Source organism: Mixophyes fleayi, chromosome 1 (assembly GCF_038048845.1).
Source record: "Mixophyes fleayi isolate aMixFle1 chromosome 1, aMixFle1.hap1, whole genome shotgun sequence".
NCBI classification, from domain to species: Eukaryota; Metazoa; Chordata; class Amphibia; order Anura; family Limnodynastidae; genus Mixophyes; species Mixophyes fleayi.
The window spans coordinates 349,958,756-349,984,401 of NC_134402.1; the positions used below are offsets into that span (position 1 = coordinate 349,958,756).

Consider the following 25,646-nt stretch of genomic DNA (forward strand, 5'->3'; position numbering starts at 1 on the left):
CCTGTGGATTGGCCAGAGCATACCTCCCCACACCAGCAATGGTGTCAAATTGATATGCTACTCCCTCTGCCTTTAGGGTAGAAGTCTACCTCGACAGTGTACGCAAACTCCTCCGCCTGGTCCAGGACCCAGGCAAACTCCTCCTCCGGCTCCAGGACCCAAGGTCCTGGAGCCGGCCCACGGGTGTTAGGACAGTCCCGCTGAATGTGACCCAAACGATCGCAGCATTATCAGTCAGACTGCTCCATTTGGTCAATGCAGTTGTTGCAATTGGGGTCAATACTCCTATCTCTTGTGCTATTTTCCCTTTGCCCAGAAAAACCTGTAGTTTCTGTTTCGGTCCATCTCAGTCAGTTAATCATATATTCATCGTCCATATTCGCAGCTTGCTCAGGGGTGATGGGTTTTCTATTCATCACCCATTCCCTTATTTCTGTAGCCAATTTTGAAAGCTTCTATCAAGGAAATCCAGTTCCCTTCCAGCCATCAGGTGCATGGTAGCCACAACTGACAATTAAATTCCTTATGTGAGCTATCTCCCTTTTTGGTAAGCACCCTAAACTTTAATCTATAGGTCTCCAGCATAACCGCATTTTGTGCCAATAGTACGCACCACACCTCCTAGCTGCAAGAGTTGTTTACATCATTTTTAACTTAACATAAAAGTTTAGTGCTATTGTACCTAGCATGTTTGAGGGTCATTTATTAAGGTGATCAGACAGGTCAATGCATTTTGTTATCACAATACAACATTATGTATCAACCTCTCATTTGTTATGTAATATGCAAATCCTGAGGCTTCTGGCTGGCACACCTGACACCTTGATACGGTGATAGGTGTTCTTTGCTGCTATGAGCATTGCATAAGATACACTTGGAGATATGCAAACAAGCAATTTCACATTATGAAACCAAATATTTAAGTAGGCTGAAAAGAGTGGAGATTCTATATATTTGAGAAAACCAAACCCTGTTAGTTGAAAACATTTTAACAAGGTAGTGATAAGGACTGAAATATTATTGACTTAAGAATCTTCTTTTTCTCAGTGCAGTGATGTTGTAGCTCAAACTGAATACAAAAGAGAAAGCCACAATGGGACTGAGGATATCCATCATTATCAGGACATGCTATAGTGGTTCGGGTGCCAGAGTCTTCGTGTCTGCAGGAGCGGGAGAGTCAAGCTCCTCGATTGATTTAGAGTTCCTGTGTTGGTGGCTTGATCGATACCCCAGAACAAGGCTGCTTTTTTCTGCTCTTTTAAGAGTGGATTTTCGTTTTGGCTTCCACTTGCCTATCACGGAGACCAATCTGTCCTCGTCTGTGCAGAACCTGTAGTCGGCAAAGTTTTTATAAATGTGGTGGTGGACAAGGATCTTTTTTTGGTGGATTTGGGGATCTACCCTGTAGGGGTAATCCCTAAGAAGGCTGACGGGAAGTTCTGTTTGAACCAGCACCTTTCTTTTTGTGGGGTTAGCTTGTCAGGCAGTATATCAGTTGTTTGATTCGGCATTGGAGATGATTCAGAGTTTTGGTTAGGGGCTTTGCTATCTAAGGTGGTTGAATAAGATTTCCGCCTCCTTTCTGTACACTCTGCTTCCTTTCCGTTCATGGGTTTCCGTTTGGCCATCAAGTTTTCTGTAGATAAATTCTTCCTTGTAGGTTGTGCTGTTTCCTGAGCACTTTGAAATATTTTAGCTCTTTTATTCCATGGTGTTTTGAAGCTAATAGTGGTCATCAATGTATTGCCTATTACTTGGACAATTTCCTCATGGTCGGGGGCTGCGAGACATCCTCCTGATCGTATGCCCTTTATTCGGTGATTACGATTTTTCATTCATTTGGTGTTATTGTGGCCTGTGATAAAATACCACATTTTGCTATTGGGTTTGGTGTCTGCTCTACCTATCTGGTTTTGACTTTTAGGTTTTTTCTCCTGCCTTACAGGCCATTGTAGGCCACTGAAAATCTGGTGGTTGGTGTCTGGTTGGGGCAGAGGAGTCTGCGTTGGTCTGGTTTTTGGGCTTTCTTTCAGAGGAAGTTACTTGGAGCGGTGTCCCTAATTGCCTTGTCATTCAATTTGGAGATAATGGTTTTGGCCATGGCACTTAAATTGGTTGAATTTGAGTATTCAAGCAAATTTGACCTCTGTGTTTTCCAGATGGCCTTATCTTGATTTATGCTGGTAAGATTTTATTCCTTGGCGGGTTTGGAGGAATTTTACTGATAAAAGTGGTGGAAAAGATGCAGAGAAAGGTGATTTCAGTTGCTTCCTGATATATCCGGTCCATCGGTGTTATATGGCTTGAGCACCTGCAGATAAAGTTTTGCTTGCCACATCTTTATAGGCCCAAAGGTGTGCACTTGACGGACGTGGGTCTAGACATTTTTATTAAATGGATTTATGAGAGTTTGAGAAGGTTTTGTTAGGTCAGTATGGTGGCGGGACTTGGTTCCCTGCTGGCGTGGCCGGAAAGCATTAGCAGCCAGAGGCCAAAACCTGATGGGCGCACAGTTATGCTATTTAACTGAAGAGTTTGCATCCCTAAGTGTCAAGAGGGTAAGTGACCCTCATTGTGATATGATGGGAATTGGTTTTAACTGAGCTGCTAATGATTTTTCCTTCACCATTTCCAATGTTATTAAACTTAACCTCTTATTTTACCAAACTCTGGTGTCTGTGTCCTTTTTTTAATAGTAAGGTTTTAGTTACGGTTTTGGGAAGTTATATCATGGTTCAAACCTTTTCTCTTGAAAATAAAAATGTTTCAAATATATTTCTCACTCAAATGCTTCCATCTTGGTTTCCAGGTTAGAACTGTTACCCATACATGGTATTAGAGCAGACATACGCCCCTCCATCTCCCCAAGCAATGTTGTAGACACCTATTGCTCAGAATAGTACAAATAAATTTACACTCACAGCAGTGGAAACAGATCAGGTGCCAGACAAATTAATAATAATCAATAAAGAAAATTAAAAGGAACTGAGTATGTGGCTCAATTAATATTAGATATAACAAACTATTTAATAAAATATGTTAGATAAAAACATTTAAACTCTAATATAAACAAGGCTGTATCTCCATATATCTGAAACAGCTGACAAAACCCTACTAAAAAAGTGACATTATCTCATATCGTAACTGTAGTGATTAAACAATTAGCGTTTTGAAACAATTCCCATAAAAGGGAATGCTATATTACTTCTGTTGATAAATGGTCCCAAAAAGAAAAGAACAGTGCTATAGTTACTTTTAACGTCCAATAACTCCTAAATCCAATCAAATGGATAGTGGTCTTACTAAGCTGCTGTAAAATTGTGTCAGCACATATAGTAAACAGATTTATTCATCTCTCGTTTGTTCACAGCATTATATACTTGGATATAATGAGATTTACAATATATAGCCACAAAAAAGAGACAAGTGAACCTATCTTTTATGAGTTCTAATATCCTACTCTGGATCTCACATAGACACCCAGGCTGGTTCAGCTGACAAGTCGAAAAGAATTAGCAAACGGTAGACAAATGTAGTTATCTTCAGTGTCTTTTGTAACACTCATGCTCTAAATGTCCATGGACTAAATCCCAGTGCATGTACCAGAGTCATAATTGAAAGTCTACATCCACTATACCAAGTGCTGGTATATTTTCTGGCCAATCCGGCTCACTGAAATTTTTTTACTGAAGACACTAATTTATATCAAAATTCTTTCAGAGGAAAGAATAGGTTTATACCACATATCGGAAAGAGCCTGCATGAAGTGTCTATTGCTCAGACACCAGTAATTGCCAGTTTTCACTGGGGGGATGGGAAGGGGGATTCCATTACTTTCTATGAATTAATATATTTCTAATATATTTATAATTTATGAACAGTTCACTTAATGTGCTGTTTTGTAAACTTCATTAAATCTGCAACTAAATCAAAGGTGGTGTTTTTCTTTTAACATCAAATAAATAATTCAACAGAGGTTACTGAAATTGGAAAATAAGCAGTAAAAGCAGAATGTTAAAAGGGTTAGGTTGAAACATAAGCAGATAAAATGGCTTATGCATCTGCCATGGGGCCCAAGACTACAGGGGCAAGTATTCCATGTCTAAGTAAAAAAAATCTGCACCTTGGAGTGGCTAGCTGTTTTATACACTATACACTGTTTTATACACTAGCTGCTTGGGGATGGTTGATATGCCTCTCTTTGAGGCCCAAAGAGCCACAAGTATAAGATAACTCTAAATATGGGTGCAAGTTTTGGCAGATGCACAGTGCATCAAAGCACATTTTTATGTTACACATATGGACTTATGTCAAACTGTTGATTTAATCATGGAAATACTTGTGATCTAATCAAATCATAGGGCTTTTCATGCAGTGTTTAAAGACCCTGTCAAATGTTTGAGCAATCGAATCAGGCCTCTCATGCAATATATTATTATTAGATCCATAAGAAATATATCTAATAGTCATTGCTACACTAGTTACTAGTAGATCTAGTAGTTAAACAATTTGGGAAGACCTTTCTCTCTCTCTCCTAAATTAGTCTAACTAATACTTGACTCTTAAATGCCAACACTATCTATCACCACCATGTCAGTTGGAAAGGCACTGAAAGAGAGGAGGGTTTAAAGGATCCTCTCATCAAAAGGAAAGATCTCTCCCTTCTCTTTCCCTAAGGTTTTTTTCTGGCACCCAAGTGGACTTTAAGTGGCTATTTAGATGTTCCTGCTTTGCCACTAGTCACACTACAGAGACCTTCCCCTCATTCACACATCACCCACTGGTGTCACTCATGCACATCAATTGCAGAGAGTATTACATAATGATTCAGCTGGTGTACTTAAGCAGGGTGGTGCAACAACCTGAGTATGTATTTGTACTTTTCCGAGGTAACAAAATAATGAGACACTAACAGTAGAAAATCTTCCAAAGCACCAAGTTAATGTTGTTATATATTCAAAGTATGCTGGCTGGAATGTTTGCAAGTTGAAAGCCAGCAACATTCCCATGATCAAAACTGCTGGCTATAAAACCCAGGGTTTGAATTTCTAATCAGAAACCAGCAATACTGGCAGGACAGCACAGTGGTAGCAAAATGAAAGAAAATTTTTCTTTTTTCTTAAGACTTCCCTCTGCCCACCTTCTAAAGCTGATTAGCAAAATGGCAATAGAACCTTTCTGAACTGCTTTCAAAGAATTCAAAAATCTAAGCTGTTGCTTCTTACTGATGTCATTTCAAATATCACAAGAGCCAAGCTGGACTCTTAACCCAAAGACAATCTTTGACGCGCCTGGTTGCTCTGGAATCTCTTCATGCTGGAATCCTGATGAAATGTATTCTCTTTTACAACGTATTTTCCTCAGCATGCACATTTTGGATTTAATACCAATGATATGTATTTATTCTGAGCCTAATCCAAATTTAACTGTAATCCATTTATGGCATTCATCCAGCAAACCTTCAGATGTTACAAAAAGTTCTTAGGTCAATAAAAAATAGCAAAGGTTTTGGAATTATATTTTTTAAAATACATATAATGTATGAATAATCATATGCACATATATTGTGTGAAACAGTGTCAGTTAAATTCTTGCTAATAAACCTAGTTATAGTACCTTAGAAAATACATGCTGCATGTTACCTTAACATGTACTGTACTTTTTAGTGTAACTAGCACTTATTATTTATGTATTATTGTTACTTTATATAGAACTTCCATATCATGCAGTGCTGTACAGGGGATATGTTATTATCCACATCAGTCCCTGTCCCATTGGAGCTTACAGTCTGAATTTTCTACCACACCATGGTCCATTTTGCAAATTGACCTACCAGTATGGTCGTTTTGGACTGTGGGAGGAATTACGAGCACCCATTGGAAAACCACGCAAACATGGGGAGAACACACAAACAGAAGTTTACACTGAGTAGCGCAAAAATCTATTTTCACTACTCAGTTCTAACACATAATGGGCAATGTAACAAAGAATCAACTGCAATCCTGCTAATCAAGCTACAGTTAGTTTTCTTATGTTGAAACAGTATCTTTTATAGTGTTGGTAGCAAAAAAGTATCCATCATCATCATCATTTATTTATATAGCGCCAACATATTCCGTAGCGCTTTAAAATTGGGGACAAACATAGTAAACTAATAAACAAACTGGGTAAAACAGACAAAGAGGTGAGAAGGCCCTGCTCGCAAGCTTACAATCTATTGGATAATGGGAGTTTGACACATGAGGTTAAGTCTACATTTGCAGTCGGCCCAGCCAGACTGCAAAGGTAAAAGTGACTCATCTGCTAAATGATCCTGTCACACAACAATGTTGGTCAAGGGGTAGTTGTATAACAGGTGGTAATAGGGTAATGTAGTGAGGTTAAGAGGGTGGTTGAGGAATGTTATAAGCTTGTCTGAAGAGGTGGGTTTTCAGAGAATGCATGAAAGCTTGTAGACTAGAGGAAAGTCTTATTGTGCGAGGGAGAGAATTCCATAGAGTGGCTGCAGCCTGGAAAAAGTCCTGTAACCGGGAATGGGAGGATGTAATGAGTGTGGATGAGAGACGCAGATCTTGTGCAGAACGGAGTTGCCGAGTTGGGAGATATTTTGTGACAAGAGAGGAGATGTATGTTGGTGCAGCTTTGTTGATGGCCTTGTAAGTTAGCAAGTGTATTTTATATTGGATTCGGTAGAAAACAGGCAACCAGTGTAGAGACATACAGAGTGATTCAACAGAGGAATAACGATTTGCAAGGAAAATCAATCTTGCCGCAGTGTGCAAAATAGATTGTAGGGGTTTGAGTGTGTTTTTGGGAAGGCCAGTAAGGAGGGAGCTGCAATAGTCAATGTGGGAGATGATAAGTGCATGAATTAAGGTTTTTGCAGTGTCTTGTGTGAGATATGTGCGAATTCTGGAAATGTTTTTTAGATGTATGTAACATGATTTAGATATAGAGACAATGTGGGGAACAAAGGATAGGTGTGAGTCAAGGATTACACCTAGGCAGCGAGCTTGTGAGGTGGGATTTATGGTCATCTTAACAACAGAGATAGAAATGTCAGGTATGCTCTTGTTGGTGGGTGGGAATATTATTAGCTCTGTTTTAGAAAGATTAAGTTTGAGTTGCCGAGAGGACATCCAAAATGAAATGGCAGTGTCACGGTCTCAAGCGATAGCAGGTCTTTACAATGTGAATCCTAGGGTCTGCACAGTTTAGCGCTACACCAACAGGGCGCGGAGTCTAACGAGCAGACGGTGTTCACCAGGAACTCCCGCAAGGCAGTATGGTCTTTAGCTGCGTCTTGCTCGCAGGTCGCGGCCCCTGCTAGAGTACTGCACGAGGCCCTCTTGGGAAGTTTGGAACCCAGCAGGTAGTATAACAGGTATTAGAATAGAATGTCAGCCTTGCCGATGAGTATAGTAGCAGGTACTTTAGTAGAGTGTCAGCTTAGCAGATTAGTAGTACAGATAGTAGGTACCTGAATGGAGTGTCAGCTTTGCAGACGAGTAGTACAGATAGTTGGTACCTGAATGGAGTGTCAGCTTTGCAGACGAGATAGTAGCAGGTACTTGAGTAGAGTGTCAGCTTTGCAGATGAGTAGTACAGATAGTTGGTACCTGAATGGAGTGTCAGCTTTGCAGACGAGTAGTACAGATAGTTGGTACCTGAATGGAGTGTCAGCTTTGCAGACGAGATAGTAGCAGGTACGTGAGTAGAGTGTCAGCTTTGCAGACAAGTAGTACAGATAGTTGGTACCTGAATGGAGTGTCAGCTTTGCAGGCGAGTAGTACAGATAGTTGGTACCTGAATGGAGTGTCAGCTTTGCAGACGAGATAGTAGCAGGTACGTGAGTAGAGTGTCAGCTTTGCAGACGAGTAGTACAGATAGTTGGTGCCTGAATGGAGTGTCAGCTTTGCAGACGAGATAGTAGCAGGTACGTGAGTATAGTGTCAGCTTTGCAGACGATTCGTACAGATAGTTGGTACCTGAATGGAGTGTCAGCTTTGCAGACAAGATAGTAGCAGGTATGTGAGTAGAGTGTCAGCTTTGCAGACGATTAGATCAGAGTAGCCACGTCTAAGGTACCTAAAAGGTAACTGAGGAACAGGCACTGAGGGTTTGGAGGAAGTGCCTTTTGTATTTGGCACCAGGATTGCCTGGCCAATAGGAGGACAGGCAAAGATTTTATAAGTTGCAGACCCGAATCCAAGATGGCCACGCCCGGGACGGAGCGGACCGCCGGAGGCAGGTAAGTTTGCCGGGGGTCAGGTGAGCTGCCCGATACCCCGGCGGGTGACAGTACCCCCCCTTTAAAGACGGGTACCGCACGTCTACTGCAGGGTTTTGTAGGAAACTTTTTATGAAATTTGTCCACCAGGCGAGAAGCGTGAACATCGGAGGCACAAACCCAGGAGCGTTCCTCAGGACCGAAGCCCTTCCAGTCCACCAGATATTTTAGACCGCCTTTACAATACTTGGATTCTAGAATTTGTTTAAGTTCGAACTCCTCCTCCTGATGTGCAGTAGGGATGATTGAAGAGGACGTTGAAGAGAATCGATTGATCCTCAGTGGTTTCAACAGAGAGACATGAAAAGAATTAACAATACGGAGAGAAGTTGGTAGGCGTAATCTGAAGCAAACTGGATTAATGACTTGAGAAATGGTATATGGACCAATAAACCGCGGAGCCAGCTTCATACAAGGAACTTTGAGGCATATATTTTTGGTAGAGAGCCACACCCGATCTCCAACTTTGAAGACAGGGAGTACCCGCCGTCTCTTATCAGCAGCCAATTTGTATAGTGTAGAGGACTTTTTGAGACAAGATCTTACTTGAGTCCAAATAGAGAGAAAGTTGCGGTAAAGTAGGTCTGCAGCAGGCACCTGGGTGGGTGGGAGAGGTGTGAATTTAGGGAGAGAAGGGTGATGCCCATAAATCACCAGAAAGGGAGACTTGGAGGTGGACTCATGGAAGGCATTGTTGTGAGAGAACTCCGTCCATGGTAAGAGATCTACCCAATTGTCCTGGTTAGCAGAGGAGAACATTCTGAGATAAGTCTCTAAATCCTGGTTCACTCGTTCAGTCTGCCCGTTAGATTGTGGGTGGTAGGCTGACGATAGATTCAACTTGATTCCCAGTAGTTTGCAGAGGGACCTCCAGAATCTGGAAACAAACTGAACGCCTCGGTCCGATACTATTTCGAGAGGGCAGCCGTGCAGACGGAATATCTCCCTAACAAAGTGAGATGCTAGGATGGGTGAGGAGGGCAGACCAGGAAGTGGGATGAAGTGGGCCATTTTAGAGAAGCGATCGACCACGACCCAAATGACTGTACAATTCTTGCTAGATGGAAGATCGGTTATGAAGTCCATACTGATATGGGTCCAGGGTACCTGAGGAAGCGGCAGAGGTAAAAGTTGACCGGCAGGACGTTGATGAGAAGATTTGCTTTGTGTACAGGTACTACAGGAAGAGACAAAGTCCTTGATATCAGAGTGTAGACTGGGCCACCAATAATTCCTGGACACTAATTCTGTGGTTTTGCGGATGCCTGAGTGACCAGAGAAAATGGTAGAATGGAAGTGTTTCAGGAGCTTATGGCGGAGTCTAGGAGGTACAAAGGTTTTCCCAGCAGGAGGAACAGGGGATTTGAGCTGCGTAGCAGACACCAGACATTTAGGGTCCAGGATAGGATAAGATGGTTCATCCTCAGAAAGTACATGCGCAGGAAACGCACGGGAGAGAGCGTCAGCCCTTTTATTCCTATTCCCAGGCTTGAAGGTAATACGGAGCTCAAAGCGGGAAAAGAACAAGGACCAGCGTGCCTGTCTGGGGTTTAAGCATTGTGCAGTTTGGAGGTATAGAAGATTTTTATGGTCGGTGAAGATTGTAACCGGGTGTCTTGCCCCTTCAAGAAGATACCACCATTCCGTCAAGGCCACTTTGATTGCCAACAACTCCTTGTCCCCTATGGCGTAATTCTTCTCCGCTGGAAGGAATTTTCTTGAATAGAAGGCACAAGGGTGGAATTGACCTTGGGGAGATTTTTGCGAGAGCACTGCTCCAATGCCCACGTTAGATGCATCGACCTCTAGAAAAAATGGAGAAAATGAGTTGGGTTGCCTGAGAATAGGTGCTGAAGCAAAGGCTTTTTTAAGGAAGTCGAAAGCTTCTACCGCGGTCGATGGCCAGGATTTAGGGTTGGAACCCTTCCGGGTAAGAGCCACAATGGGTGCTACAATGGTGGAATAGCCCAGGATGAAACGCCTGTAATAATTGGCGAAGCCAAGGAATTGCTGGATAGGTTTCAAGCCCAATGGAAGGGGCCACTCCAAGATTGCCTTCACCTTGTCCGGGTCCATTTGCAGTTTAGAACCGGATACGATGTAACCCAAGAATGGTATTTGGTCGAGTTCGAAGGAGCACTTCTCCAGTTTACAGAACAAGTGGTTTTGACGTATCCTGGAAAGGACTTCTGCCACATGGAGACGATGAGATGTGAGGTTAGAAGAAATTATTAAAATATCGTCTAAGTATACAACGACACAAACATAGAGCAGATCTCTGAATATTTCATTAACGAAACTTTGGAATACAGCAGGTGCGTTGCAAAGACCAAATGGCATTACTAGATATTCGTAATGACCATCACGTGTATTAAATGCCGTCTTCCATTCGTCTCCGGCTCTGATCCGAATAAGATTATAAGCGCCTCTTAGGTCTAGTTTGGTGAAGACACGAGCCCCCTTGATCCGATCGAAGAGCTCAGTGATGAGTGGGATGGGATAACGGTTCTTTATTATTATAGCATTCAATCCACGATAGTCAATGCATGGTCTCAAAGACCCGTCTTTTTTTTTCACAAAGAAAAAACCTGCTCCTGCAGGGGATGAAGAAGGTCTGATAAACCCACGTAGAAGATTCTCCTTAACATACTCTGACATAGAGGAGGTCTCATGTAAAGATAACGGGTATACTCGCCCTCGTGGAGGAATCTTCATGGGCAGAAGTTCAATGGGACAGTCCCATGAGCGATGAGGTGGTAGATGTTCGGAGCGAACTTTATCAAACACATCCAGGAAGGAATGATAGTGCTCGGGTAGAGTTGTGAATTGAGGTGAAGTAGAAATGGCTCGGAGAGGACGCACTCGAGTGAGACACTTCTGGAAGCACACCGGACCCCAAGAGAGAAGTTGAGAGGTGGACCAATTTATCTGGGGGGAGTGTTGCTGAAGCCAGGGTAGGCCCAGGATGATGGGAGTCATGGTAGGCAGAAGCACATGGAAAGTGATTTCTTCACGATGAAGTGCTCCAACTTGCAAGACGATAGGTTTGGTGCGAAGATCCACAGTACCATTAGCAATTCGGGAGCCGTCGATGGCGGTGATGGAAACAGGAATCTCCAATGGCACCGTTGGTATAGAAGCCTGTGAAACCAAAGAAAAAGAAATAAAATTCCCAGCTGCTCCTGAGTCCAAGAGGGCAGATGTATGAATGGAACCTGAGGGCCCGTAGAGGATAACAGGGAAAGAACAGATATTGGGAGTTTTACTGGAAGGAGAGGTTTTGGAAAGCCCTAATCTGACCTCTCCGGAGCAGGTTAGGGTCTGGCATTTCCCGGCCTCTTGGAGCAGGAGTTCAAGAGATGTCCTGGATCAGCGCAGTATAGGCACAGTTTTTTCTTGAGCCTCCTGTCACGTTCCTCTGGGGTCAGACGAGAGCACCCAATTTGCATGGGCTCATCCTCCGGCACCGGACGGGAAAAGTGAGGTGCAAGTCTGGTCGGTATACGCTGGGAAGCATTCTTCTCAGAAGACCTCTCGCGAAAATGAAGGTCCACCCTGTTGCAAAGCGAAATCATAGCTTCAAGTGTGGGGGGTAACTCCTGTGAAGCCAAGGCGTCTTTGATTTTATCTGATAGGCCCTGCCAGAAGGTGGCCACTAAAGCATCATTGTTCCAGCGCAGTTCAGATGACAATGTTTGAAATTGGATGACATATTGAGCCACTGAGTGGGAACCTTAAAGTAGGCGGAGGAAGCTAGATGCTGCTGAGGTGACTCTTCCGGGTTCGTCAAATATTCTACGAAACACTGCTGTAAAAGCAGCACAATCCGCCAGTAGAGGATAGTTAATGTTCCCAAAGGGGTGAAGCCCAGGCTAAAGCCTGGCCTGACAGGAGTGATATGAGATAAGGCACCTTGGACCGCTGAGTGGGAAGGTTCTGTGGCTGGAGTTCAAACTGTATTGAACACTAGTTCAGGAAACCCCGGCATGATTTGGGGTCCCCGTCAAACTTAGAAGGAGTTGGGAGGCGCAAAGTAGAATTGAAGGGAAGAGGGGCCACAGGATCTGGAGAATTTTTCGCTTGGACAACTGGAGGTACTTGGACGGCATCGAGGCGAGCAGCAAGGCTTTGGAATCCTTGTAGGAGCTGTCGCTGAATCGAATCCTGTTGCTCCACTCGGTTAAGTAAATGCTGTAACATATCTTTTGCCGAGGGTTCTACGTTGGGATCCGTCATGGTAAAGAAAAGTCTGGCCTGTTCCTACTGTCACGGTCTCAAGCGATAGCAGGTCTTTACAATGCGAATCCTAGGGTCTGCACAGTTTAGCGCTACACCAACAGGGCGCGGAGTCTAACGAGCAGACGGTGTTCACCAGGAACTGCCGCAAGGCAGTATGGTCTTTAGCTGTGTCTTGCTCGCAGGTCGCGGCCGCTGCTAGAGTACTGCACGAGGTCCTCTTGGGAAGTTTGGAACCCAGCAGGTAGGATAACAGGTATTAGAATAGAATGTCAGCCTTGCCGACGAGTATAGTAGCAGGTACTTTAGTAGAGTGTCAGCTTAGCAGACTAGTAGTACAGATAGTTGGTACCTGAATGGAGTGTCAGCTTTGCAGACGAGTAGTACAGATAGTTGGTACCTGAATGGAGTGTCAGCTTTGCAGATGAGATAGTAGCAGGTACGTGAGTAGAGTGTCAGCTTTGCAGACGAGTAGTACAGATAGTTGGTACCTGAATGGAGTGTCAGCTTTGCAGACGAGATAGTAGCAGGTACGTGAGTAGAGTGTCAGCTTTGCAGACAAGTAGTACAGATAGTTGGTACCTGAATGGAGTGTCAGTTTTGCAGACGAGATAGTAGCAGGTACGTGAGTAGAGTGTCAGCTTTGCAGACAAGTAGTACAGATAGTTGGTACCTGAATGGAGTGTCAGCTTTGCAGACGAGATAGTAGCAGGTATGTGAGTAGAGTGTCAGCTTTGCAGACAAGTAGTACAGATAGTTGGTACCTGAATGGAGTGTCAGCTTTGCAGACGAGATAGTAGCAGGTACGTGAGTAGAGTGTCAGCTTTGCAGACGAGTAGATCAGAGTAGCCACGTCTAAGGTACCCAAAAGGTAACTGAGGAACAGGCACTGAGGGTTTGGAGGAAGTGCCTTTTGTATTTGGCGCCAGGATTGCCTGGCCAATAGGAGGACAGGCAAAGATTTTATAAGTTGCGGGTCTGCGCATGCGCAGACCCGAATCCAAGATGGCGGCGCCCGGAGGCAGGTAGGTTTGCCGGGGGTTGGGTGAGCTGCCCGATACCTCGGCGGGTGACAGGCAGAAAGACAGTCAGTTACACGGGACAACACAGATGTCAAGAGATCAGGAGAGGATACATAAATTTGGGTATCATCCACATAGAGATGATACTGAAATCCAAAGGAACTTATTAGATTTCCAAGAGAAGCGGTATAGATAGAGAACAGCAGAGGACCTAGCACTGAGCATTGCGGTACTCCAACTGATAAAGGAAGCGGAGCAGAGGTGGCCCCAGAGAAATTAACAGTGAAAAAGCGATTAGAAAGGTAGGATGAGAACCAGGATAGAACAGTGTCTTGAAGCCCTAGGGATTGCAGTGTTTGTATGAGAAGAGAGATAACAAAATGGTTTAGGAGGTTAGCTGGAGACCTAATTAGTTTTGTGTCTGCAATGACGCTTCCTCAGAGCCTCGAACCATGAATTAACGGGATTCTAAATTAGGGATCAACTTCCATCCTACTGTTCTCCTATCCATTGTTTTAACCTTGCTATATGCCATGTGCAAGGAATATATTGCACATCTGTCAGCTACTATGTTCAAATGTATCCTGAGCTCAGCAAATTCTATCTAATTTTAAAAAATGTCCCACTGCAGTGCCACAGAATCAACTCTTGGGGCTAGATTTACTAAAGGGTGGTTTGCTCAAACCGCCGCTTTTTGGCTATTTTTCCGGCGGCTTACTAAAGCCCAAACTGCCATTAAAACAGGCAGATTTGACATTTATCAAAACCACTACTTTACAAGCCGCCATCCCGATTTTAACAATGATGAACATACAAACAGCCGGATTTACTAAGCTGGGGTTTTCAAAACCGCCGCAAAACAGCTTATGAGAGAATTTTTTGAAATATTTTTTTAAAGGGACACTATTATAGCACTATATTAAGTGGGACATGTGAATAATTAATATTATTAACTAATTGTTAATGGTGGATATAATTATTTAAGTTGCACAATTTGTCATTACATATTGTCTGAATAATATGATTAAATAATTTTATCCACTTAATATAATTTTTTTTTTTTTCTCCTCATAAGTTATTATTTAATTCATTTTGCCCTTTAATCAATAAATAATGATTGGTAACATAATTTAAATGTCAATGGCAATGGTGCTTTCTCTTATGTTCAGAATGGCAAAATTGTTCAAACAGCATGTTTGAGCTATCAAGCCATTCTGAAGCAGTTATTAAAACTGCCCTGTACTGTCTTTGGATGGCGGTTTTGATGGCGGTTTCATCCAAACCACCGGCGGTTTAACTTTTTCAAGCCGCCATACATCGCCAGTCATTTGAAGCCTCAAGCCGCCCTATAGTAAATGTGGCGGTTTGGACCACTAAACTACCGGCGATGGGTGGCGGTTTCAAACCGCAACCAAACTCAATTCTTATTAATCTAGCCCTTGGGGTGAAAACTAACTGCTTTGAGTATAACATTATCTACATTCAATGTTTCTAAAGCTGTCCATTTTTATTGAACCATCCATCTTCCCTTTGAAATGATATCAAGAAAAACTATGTGATTTTTATCATATTTCACAATGAACTTCAAATAATACCTATTGCCATTGACAAAACTGAAAGAAATTCCAATAAATCACAAGAACAGTTGGACCAAATGAAAAGAAAGTCATCTAGGAATCTCGGATGAGTAATAAAATGTCAATGATTGGAGTTTCTATCACCAAATGTGTGTCATGGTGCCAATCAATCCATGATTCTGATAATATTTTTATAGTTTGTATTTAATTGTCATAGAACACTTTAACAGATCTATAAACCTTTGATTCAAAATCAGTTTAGACTGACACAGGTGAGACTTTAATAGTATAACATTCATATGATAAAATTGTGTTAACATTAAGCGTTTTAGAGACTATTAGATATTGCCCCACCTCCTCCCCCCATTTAACATAGCTCATTAAAGAAATAATATGTAGGAATAGAGTTTGTGTGGCATCTCCTAATTGTCTATAAATAATAGATAAAATTTATTTCCTTTTTGGACTATTTTTTTTTTGTATTTAATAAAAGCTTTTGAAGTTCAGTTAAACATTCTATGTTATGTAGTTGAACAGAAATGTTTCCAAATGAATAAACTAGTAATACACTGTTTAAAAGTACAAGTAATTTATAGAGTAGAATCTAGTCTAAATATTTAGGTTTCTTTACCGTAGGTGTTGTTATTATGCCGTTACGTTTTGTTGTCAAACACTGTTAGAAAGGATGTAGGAGCCAGGTGTGGGTCCAGGACAGGTCATGAATCTTAACAAAAGACACCTAAAAATAAATATAACACAAGGGCATAGGATCTGGACTGAAGAGTGAATGGATGAAATACATATCACATAAATAAAACGTGCACAGAAAGTTGTAGTTGTTGGATTGCCCCTTTTAAGTTTTTTCTAAAAATAAGTAAATAAATAAATTATTTTTAATATCAAACTAACAATTCGCGACAGGATTAACCCTTATAAAATGGGCTAAATATTTAAGTGAGTGTAACGAGTACAGAAAATGAAATAATAGCATGTTGTATGTATCTGATATGTCTTATTCCATGTGCTTCACTGAGGAAGTGGTATGGGATTTAATTAAGAACACTATGGCACTTTGTAGTGTACAATTATCCCTCCAGGTTTATCAGTCAGTAAACTTGTTTTTTTCTCTTTACAGGTTTCAGACCGATGTGACTATGTCTTTGTAAATGGAAAGGAAATGAAAGGAAAGGTTAATGCCATTGTAAATTTCACGTATCAACATTTTAAAGCCTCACTGGAAATGACAGTTTGGGTCCCACGGCTCCCTCTGCTGATAGACGTCTCTGACACTGAATTAAATCAGATTAAAGGTTGGAGAGTTCCCATCATGACAAATAAAAGGTATGCGCTGTCTTGTTTTGCTTAGCGTCAATTAGCACAAATAATTAAGCTATGTAAATTTGTACAAATTTTTTCTCAGTGTCCCTTTTTCAAATTGAACATTCTGCTATAGGTAAGTATCTATCTTTCTGTTCAAGGCATTTAAGTACTATTTCCACTGCACATAATCCTACTATAATTCTTTTGAACTTTAAATCTGAACTTATAATAAAATCCAAATAACAAAAAAAATACATAATAAAAAAAGATGTAGAATATTGCATAAAGAACCAGGATTTCTACTCATTGGCAGATTACATATGTATTTGTACAGTACAACTCTAAAGCATCCTGCTTTGTTATTGGGATGAAGATACTGCAAGTTGTTATCAGAGAAATGTATGTAAATTACCATGTATATGATTCACATTATTTATATCCTTGTGCTTTTTGGAATTGCCCCCTGGGATAGTACAACCTTGTTGGTGTTGTAAGGTTGGGTACACACTACAGGTTTATCAACCGATTATCAGTTATCACTCGATAAATGACCGTTCAAGCCGATATTGAATTAGTATGCATGCTGCAATGATGAACGATTATCATCCAAAGCACATTATATCGTTTGATTTGCTTTTTAAACCGAACTAATAATCTTGTTTGACGATGGAACGATGTTGTTCCAATCCTGCAGTGTGTATGCACTCATGACCAGCAGGGTTCATAGGTCTCTATGGAGTCTGCAGAGTCACAATCTTTTCAGCTGGTGGTTATGACAGATGAAGAGCACAGATCTGAAGGTAAATCTTGTAAAATGTGTTTAGTGTGTATACAAGAATCGACATGCTGATCAGGAGATTTTTTATTTTTTTGTCATTGGTAGACTCGTTAACTATATCGCATGAATTTTTTTGTGGTGTGTACCCAGCCTAATTCCAGATGGAAATGTACATGGTGTAAAGAGGAAAAAAAACACTTTATAGTTCTGCATACTATCACTTGCAGACCACCCCAGCTGAAGTAACATCAAGACTGTCTATATGACGTCTTTTCCCCCAAAACATCCACTTCCCACCTTTTGAAACTCATTTACACCTTTTGTCCTGCAACAATAAAAATTCAGATTTTTGTATGTGGGCATAATATGAGGCACACGTCTGTGAGATCACAGCCAGGAACCACAATCCAAGCGTTACACTGATTTCGTGATACAAGAGCCATTAGGTTCACATACATGTACAATTCTATTTGCTGTTTCTCCTTCATGTCAGTGGCCGGTGCTACATGTGAGAGTGTAGCGGGTCATTAAAACCACATGATGCATCACATTATGTCAATCATTTAGGAGAAAGTTCATTAACGTGCAATGAAATCACTACTTTTACAGTTGTTTTCTTGGGGGGTTTTCAAACCACCAAATGGACTAAAGGCAAATCCACAACAATACCGCCAGAAATGTGCGGCTTTACAAAGCGCTACATTACAAATCACCTTCCAGATTTTATACTTGCTAAGAATACAAAACATGAGATTTATGCATCTGTGGTTAGAAAAGTATCCAGACAAAATGAGATGGTTTTGAGAGGCGAGATGGCTCATACCACAAGCTGTTTGAGCTATCTTGCCTATAATTACATTAAAACATTAATATATAATAAAAGAAATGTTTAAGGAAAAAAAAACTCACTCCCTTCTGTAACATCTCAAGCTAGTCAACATTTGGACTATCCCCTATTGGGAGATGTGAGACGGTTTCTGATTGACTGTCCATATTAAGCAGTCAGTGTCAGCAAATAGGGTTGTATTTATACATATGGATTACATCAGACAAAGAGCAAAAGAAGATTCCAGATAAGTCTAAAGTAATATCACTGCACTACAGAAAAATTTGGCCCAAATGGTGGCCATATTAATTATTTATGCATTTTTATACTGGGGAACCATTTATTAATTTATTTATTTTACAGGAGGGTAATTTTTTTTTTATTTTTAAGAAATGTTGCATAATTTATTTAAGAAACGCTACATTAATTATCTATTAATTTAATAAACTGGGACATTATGACTTTGTAATTCAATAATGGGGTCACTAGTACAGATTTATTTAGAAATGGGGCCATATTAACAGTATTACCTAATTCACTGGTATCCACTGGCCTGGGGTATCAGTAGGGCCCCAGTATTACTTAGCCTTAGGCCGTGGATCCCTAGGTGCATCATGCTGTATGACCTGCTGAGTAGCACTGGACTTTTACAGAGGGGGAAGGTTTTTAACATTTTTTGATTTATTTTAAACAATCATCTAAACCGCATGCAATATAGGGGTTTTGAAAACTGCTGGATAGTAAGTTGGAGGTAAAAATCACTGGCGATGTGTGGTGGTTTCAAGCTACCCCCAAAAAGGAAATATTAGTAAATCTCCCCATTCATGTTTTAGGCACCCCCTAACCATTGATGGCCTAGGAAATCGTCTAGGTTTGCCTAATGGTAGCACCGGCGTTTCCAACAACATGTTTAGTACAAAGCAGCAGAAGATGGGAATCTGCTATACATACAGGTTGCAAGTAAAATACAGTACAATATTAGTCTTTCACACATTACTAAATACACATTTTTATTTACTGCAATAAAAGCAAACTCCATGACATACGTCTTTGATAATTTGGAACATCTGTCTCCATGTCCCTTGAACCCATGACAGAATATAATAAAGATGGATGAGGTTGTAGTGCAGGGCTTCAAGCTGTCTTAATATTATTCCAGGGGTTAAAGTCTGCAAGAGACTGCAGCCATGTGTCTGACTAAGCTGTTTGTCAAACTGCAGAATCCTATACTATTGTCTGTTTATTTAGTATAACAACCAGGACTGAAAAATGAATATGAAGATAGGAAATCTGACACAAAGGGGCTCCTGCAGAATTGGATGTACATATTTTTTTTTTGGTGTAAAAAACACATTTCCATGCTGCACATACACACTGACATAAGTGGGGCCATGTGCAGGTTTTGTTGCATCTTACACTTACAACTCCTTACGACTGGGGAGGGAAGACGAGAGCAAGCATAGACTGAGAACAGTAAACACATATTCACATAAATGAACCTGAAGTAGACCTGGACGCAGAGGCACATACACCTTTCAGGAGCTGTGAATTTTGGGGGTGCTAAAGCCAGGGTCTCCATCAGAGGGGTATGGGGGGTACTAGAGTATGGTGCCCAAGCTCACCAGGGGACCGGGTCCGCGCTGCACACCAGCAATTTTATTTTACTTCTTTATGCCTGGTGGTCCAGTGGGAATGCTGTGCGGACAGCCTGTGCGACCTGTGCATAGGCTGTCACATCACATACTACTCACTGTGGCCGCATCATTCATTCATAGAATACTGTACTACAGCATATAGTACAGTATTTTATGAATGGATTGTGTGCCTGCAGTGAATAGTATGTGATATGACAGATATGACAGCCTGTGCAAGCACCGCACAGGCTGCCTGTAGGTAGTAGCTAGATCCCCTTCACCCTGTGACATCACAGGTCATGTGGCTGCAGCAGTCACATGATACACTGTGCAGGAGCTGCTGGAAATCTTTTTGTTCCTGTGCTGTCACTGCAGGAGAAAAAGGTAAGAAGAAGGGATAATGTGATGGGGAGGGGTCAAGTCTATGTGTAAAGCTGCTGGGCAGAGGGGGCATATGTGTGTGTGCAGGCCCGGCACTCCCATTAGGCAAGGTTAGGCAGTTGCCTAGGGCGCCGGGCTCTGGAGGGCGCCACAGAATAAAAATTACTTTAAAACTGTGCAGCAACCGCTGACCATACCTTCCACGGCTGCCGCACAGCTTCCGATAAATTCACGGAGAGGGGGAAAGGGGCTATGGGTCACCACCACCGCCTCTATGCTCCGTCTCCACCACTCCACTCACTGACTGTCGGGTGTGACATCATCATCACGGCCCGACAGTGTCAGTGAGTGGAGGGGAGGAGACGGAGCAGAGAGGAGCAACTTTATGGCGGCAAGTAAAGGTAATGAAAGACGTGGGGAGGGGGGGGGGCGCGGATTGTGAAAGTGTGCCTAGGGCGCCAAGGACCCTAGCACCGGCCCTGTGTGTGTGTACAGCATGTGGACAGATGGGGCATATGTGTGAGAAAAGCTGCTGGACAGAGGGACATGTGTGTGATTAAAGCTGCTGGGCAGAGGGGGCAAGTGTGTGTGTCTGTTTTATTTGTACTGAGCCCCACAATTTCTGATGGCACCCTGGCTAGAGCATTGGTGCAATGAGATGGAATGATGATGATAACAATCAGCAACCTGATTGTTATAAAACCCCTCACCCCCAGCAAAGGAGCACTCTAACAATGAAAAAACAAATAGAGCCAGAGAGCGCTCATAATGCAGTAATTTCTCAACACCAGAAAAATGTGTGCATTTCTAATATAAACTGTGTACAATAAAGAAAGTAAAGCTTATTTGTAATCCTCATAAGATGATCCCACATGAAAAACCAAATCCAGGACTCTGGCCACTGTTTGCAGTGTCTTTAAGGAGGCATCCAACCCCCCATTTTCTTCAGTATGGATAGCTGTATTACTTTTTTTTGATCAGCATAGTGGTGGGCCAGAAATAAATAAAATTTGTCTGCATAAATTAATTATAAATTAATTGTTTCTCCTTGATCAATAAATAATGATCGCCCACATAATTCATAAGTCAGTAGTGCTCATCTTATATTCTGAAGGCCAAGATTGCTCAAACAACATGCTATTTGAGCAGTCTAACCTCTCACAACTACCTCTCTTTTCTGGCTGTTATTCTGACGATTTTTCTCAGCAGATTGGCAAATAAGTTAGTAAATCTGACAATCTGGATGGTGATTTGTAATGTGGTGTTTTGTTAAACTGTGGTAATGCGATATTCTTGCAGTTGGGCCTCTAGTGAATGCAGTGGTTCCATCAAACCATCCTTTACTAAATCTACTCTTTAGTTTGCTCAGTACTATTGGATATAGACCTATTGAGCTACTTTGAATGTTGCAATTTCAAGTGACACCTTTCCTGGAGAAAACACATTTGAATTTAGAGTACTGTAGTATATATTGTCCTCTCTAGAATTTTCAGCTGTAAATACAGAGCAAAAATAGTTATTTAGGCCATCTGCAATTGATTTGTGTCCTTTAACATATTCACACCTATAGTTTTTATTCTTAGGCCTTTTAAGCACTGGCATTAAAAATAATGCTTTTACTAGCATTTCTAATGCTAGTTAAATCATGTAATGGGCATCTTTTGTGAGTATGGACCTCCATACCCTTTGTTTTAATGTAAGCATTTATTTTGTCTACCTTTTATGTCCCTGGTTATATATGAATTTATTTTCCCCACTGCCTGGCACTGTGGAGCACTGTTTTGCCTCACAAATCAACAATGATGATAATAATAGTGATATAATAATTCACTCCCAGTAAATGGAAAGTGGGCCAGTGGACTGTCCTCCATAGACTGATCTCCCAAACCACTAGTATAAGGCTACCGTTGTGTGTCAAATGCATTCACACTTGTACTCGTGATGATTTTCAAGCAATTAGTGTGCCCCTAGAAATATGCTCTTACATGTGTCCACCTGATTCTCCTGTTTATTTTGAATCCTAATCTGTTTAATTTTCAGTACTTGTTAATTATACGGGTGCCACTCTGTTAGCACTGACTGTACATTGTAATATATCCCATCATCTGAACCCACAATTTCTGTTAGTTCTGAGTTCTACTGAACACAGTCTCACTAATCAAAATTTCAAAGCAATGTTAGTATTAAGTATTGTAAGTATTACACATACATGGCCTCATCTAGAATTAGGAGCAAAGCCAAAAGGGTGAAAAATCCTGGCTACTTTTGCACATAGCACACAAGTATTAGACAGCTTTATTTTTACACTATAATTTACACATACTTGCCAACTCTCCCAGAATGTCCGGGAGACTCCCAAAATTCAGGTCGGTCTCACGGACTCCCGGGAGAGCAAGCAAGTCTCCCGCATCCAGCAACTGTCTGGCCAAAATGACGCGATTTGCGCTGAATCGCGTCATTTTGGTCCCACCCTCCGCGACAAAACTGCATTTTCAACGTGGGGGCGGGGTCAAAATGACACGTTTAGCCGAGCCCCGCCCCCTCCCTCCCTCTAGCCACGCCCCTCTCCCGGACTGCACTTGCCAAAAGTAGGCAAGTATGAATTTACAGTTGAGCTCTTATTTTTGTTTTGCTTTAAACTTCGAATGAGGCCCTCAGTGTTCCCTCTGAACATTGTTTCCTGGCTTCAGGATTGTTGCACACAATCTGTGCGAGATCTCTGGACTCCTTTACTAGTATACATTAGGAGGGGAATGTTTTATATCAGGATTAGGCAATCTCTGTCTCTCCACTGCTGTGAAACTACTAGTACCACATAGTGGGACTTTTCACAACAGCTGGGAGCCAGAGGGCACCTAACACTTAACTACATAAAGCATGCTTAAGTAGCCTGTGGTTATTGTGGAACTATAAGCCCTGACTGGGAGCCACAGGTAATTAGTGTAGTCTTGCTCTGCTCAATGGATGCTGTCTACTGCACAATGAATTGCACTTCAGAAGTACCTCCCATTATCTCTTCAAACTGTCTTGTAAGATCCTGGTAGAAGTGGCTTTAAGTAGATGTCACTTGCACACTCCAGTCTGCCTTATTTAATTGGATAGGTTTGAGCCCTGGTCCTGTCGAGAAGAAAAGAAAAGCTGCACAGCAAGATCACATGTTAAGTATGGAACTGCCTCCAGGCTTTAATGCTCACAGGAAATTGAAAAAATAATTGAAAAACAGAGGCAACCCATTTTAACAATAAAAAAATCTAGCATCTGATGCAAATACTACATTTTATATATTTATACACTAAGGAGCCTATTTATTAACAACCAGCAATAAACAATGATTTTTTTTTTTATTGCCGCTTACTGCAGTGATAACCAAATCTGTTATCAGTGCAATTTATCATTGAAATCTTGCAGAAGCAGCTGAACGATCACTAACGGCCTCTGCAATACTGGCCCGGAGTGGTAAGGGTTCACATGCTGCTTTGCCTGGCCAGAAAGGGGATATGGCCATAGGTGACATGGCTTGCCAGATTTGGGCTTTCAGTTCATATTAGCAATATAATTTAAAAAAATAATAAAAAATATTTTAAAAGTAAAACATATATTTAAAGTGTATTTAGTAAAATAAACATTTTTTGTCATTCATTTTCTTCTGAATTGAAGACAACAGGACAAGCATTGTGGCAATAATATGTAACACCACAATCCATGTTAAACAGGCTTCTCCATGCTTTGTATGAGAAAGGTATAGCCAGTGAAAGCTGGCACAAAGTTCTATCTCTGGTGAAAACATACATTTTCACCATCAATAGGCCTTTTTCGCCCTTTCATAAATATACCCTGAAATGAGAATTTTGTTGGTCGATCAGCACTGCACCTGTATCCAGTTCTATAGATCCAATAGGTTCTGCCAATAGGTTATGAGATGAGAACCCCCTAAGTGTGAGGAACACGTTGAACAGAAAATTGAAAGGCTCAGAGAATGATTCCATGTTAAAATGTCGCTATGGAGATGCAATTTAAATGTGAAAATTTGTGGAAGATCAACCCGAAGCTCGATGATATGGATAAAGCCATTGTAGCCATTCATTTAGCTGTAGAACAGCTTGTTTATTCAATCATAAAAGGGAAAGTGTCAACAAAACACATGTGGGTTACCCTGTAGTCAGCATATGAAGATAAAGGTCTCATGAGAATAATAAATCTAAGGCGCACTTTGTACGGTAGCAAGCTGAGTGAATGTAAAGGCATGAACTAATACATTGATAAAATGTTATCAGTTTAACAGCAATTAATGTCTGTCTGAGCTCAAGAGGATGACGAAGAGGTCGCTATGGTTATGTTACAGAACCTGACACCTGAATTTGATCTTCTTGTAGTGAAGTCATGTGCTACCAGGTTGTGAGGGCCAAGCTGTTGTACTTTCTGGAGCCGATACCTGTGGACACTAAAGAGTGAGACCACTACTTTGCTCACAAAGGTCACCAAACTAAGGATACCAAACTACAAGTGCTTCTTATGTCACAAAATGGGAATGAGGCCCATTTAGCAAAATTATATGAAAAGTAACAGTGTTAAAAGCAAGTCAGCTATGAATGTGGCTGACAGTCAGAGAAAGGACTTTTAGTACATGGATTCTGGAGCCATCAGACACTTCAGTTGTAATAGGCACTGGTTTACTTCACTGAGCGAGTATGATTCCATCACAGTCAGAGGCATTAGAGACAAGATCATAACAGCAACGGATGTTATGAACGATTACAGACAGCCTTAGAATAAAAGGTAAAATTGTAATTACAAATATTGAAGAAGTTTTGTTCATACTAGATCTAGGGACTAATATGAGAGCCATAAATGTCCTAGAAAACAAAGGTTGCAAAGTAGAATTGGCAGAAGGCAAGTGCTATGTGCAAAATAAACGAGGGACTGTAATAGCAACAGCTACCCAATGCCAGCAACACTGAGGAGTGTTATGTGATGGCTACTTCTGATGCTAGTCAGACTAAGTAACTACGGCACATGCGTTTATTACATCCTGGATACGATAATGTGCAGAAACTTCTGAATGGGATGGTAGCGGGAATGGTGGTAAATAATCCTTATAAACCAATTTGTGAGAGTTTCATCAAAGATAAACAAACCAGACTACCCTTCCCGAAGTCAGAGACAAGAGCTGAGGCAGCAATAGCATTGGTGGATATGGATGTATGTGGTCCTATGGAGAATACATCAATAAGTACCTGCATTCGTTACACAAAAAAATATACATCTTTGAAAGCATTATACAAAAGATTATAAGTTTGGCTATTATTTTAAAACTATTGCAAGCTTTCAATACTCTTTTGTCTGGTAAGATTCTACTAAGTAACACTTGATAGAATTACAAACTACATTTTAAAGCAACAGTCTAACAAAACTTTACACTGTACATTTTGACCACTTTCTGAACAATCCAATCATTTGCTATGCATCTACACCACAAACAGCAGAACACTCACAGAGTCCTGATCCCAGCCACACTTTCCAACAAACAGCATAGCAAGCTTCACCCTGTAGCCCCACACCTCCATTACACAATACTTGCAATC

The 25,646-nt window shown here is 41.3% G+C and overlaps 1 protein-coding gene across 2 annotated transcripts in view; it reads left to right on the forward strand.

The window, feature by feature from the left end:
- TMEM132D (transmembrane protein 132D) overlaps positions 1-25,646 on the forward strand; it is a 779,572-nt gene that overhangs the window by 736,245 nt on the left and 17,681 nt on the right. For both annotated transcript variants that reach the window (XM_075176771.1, XM_075176781.1), the window contains one exon: positions 16,261-16,466. In XM_075176771.1, the coding sequence (XP_075032872.1) occupies positions 16,261-16,466 (206 nt within the window). The remainder of the gene's footprint in view (positions 1-16,260; positions 16,467-25,646) is intronic.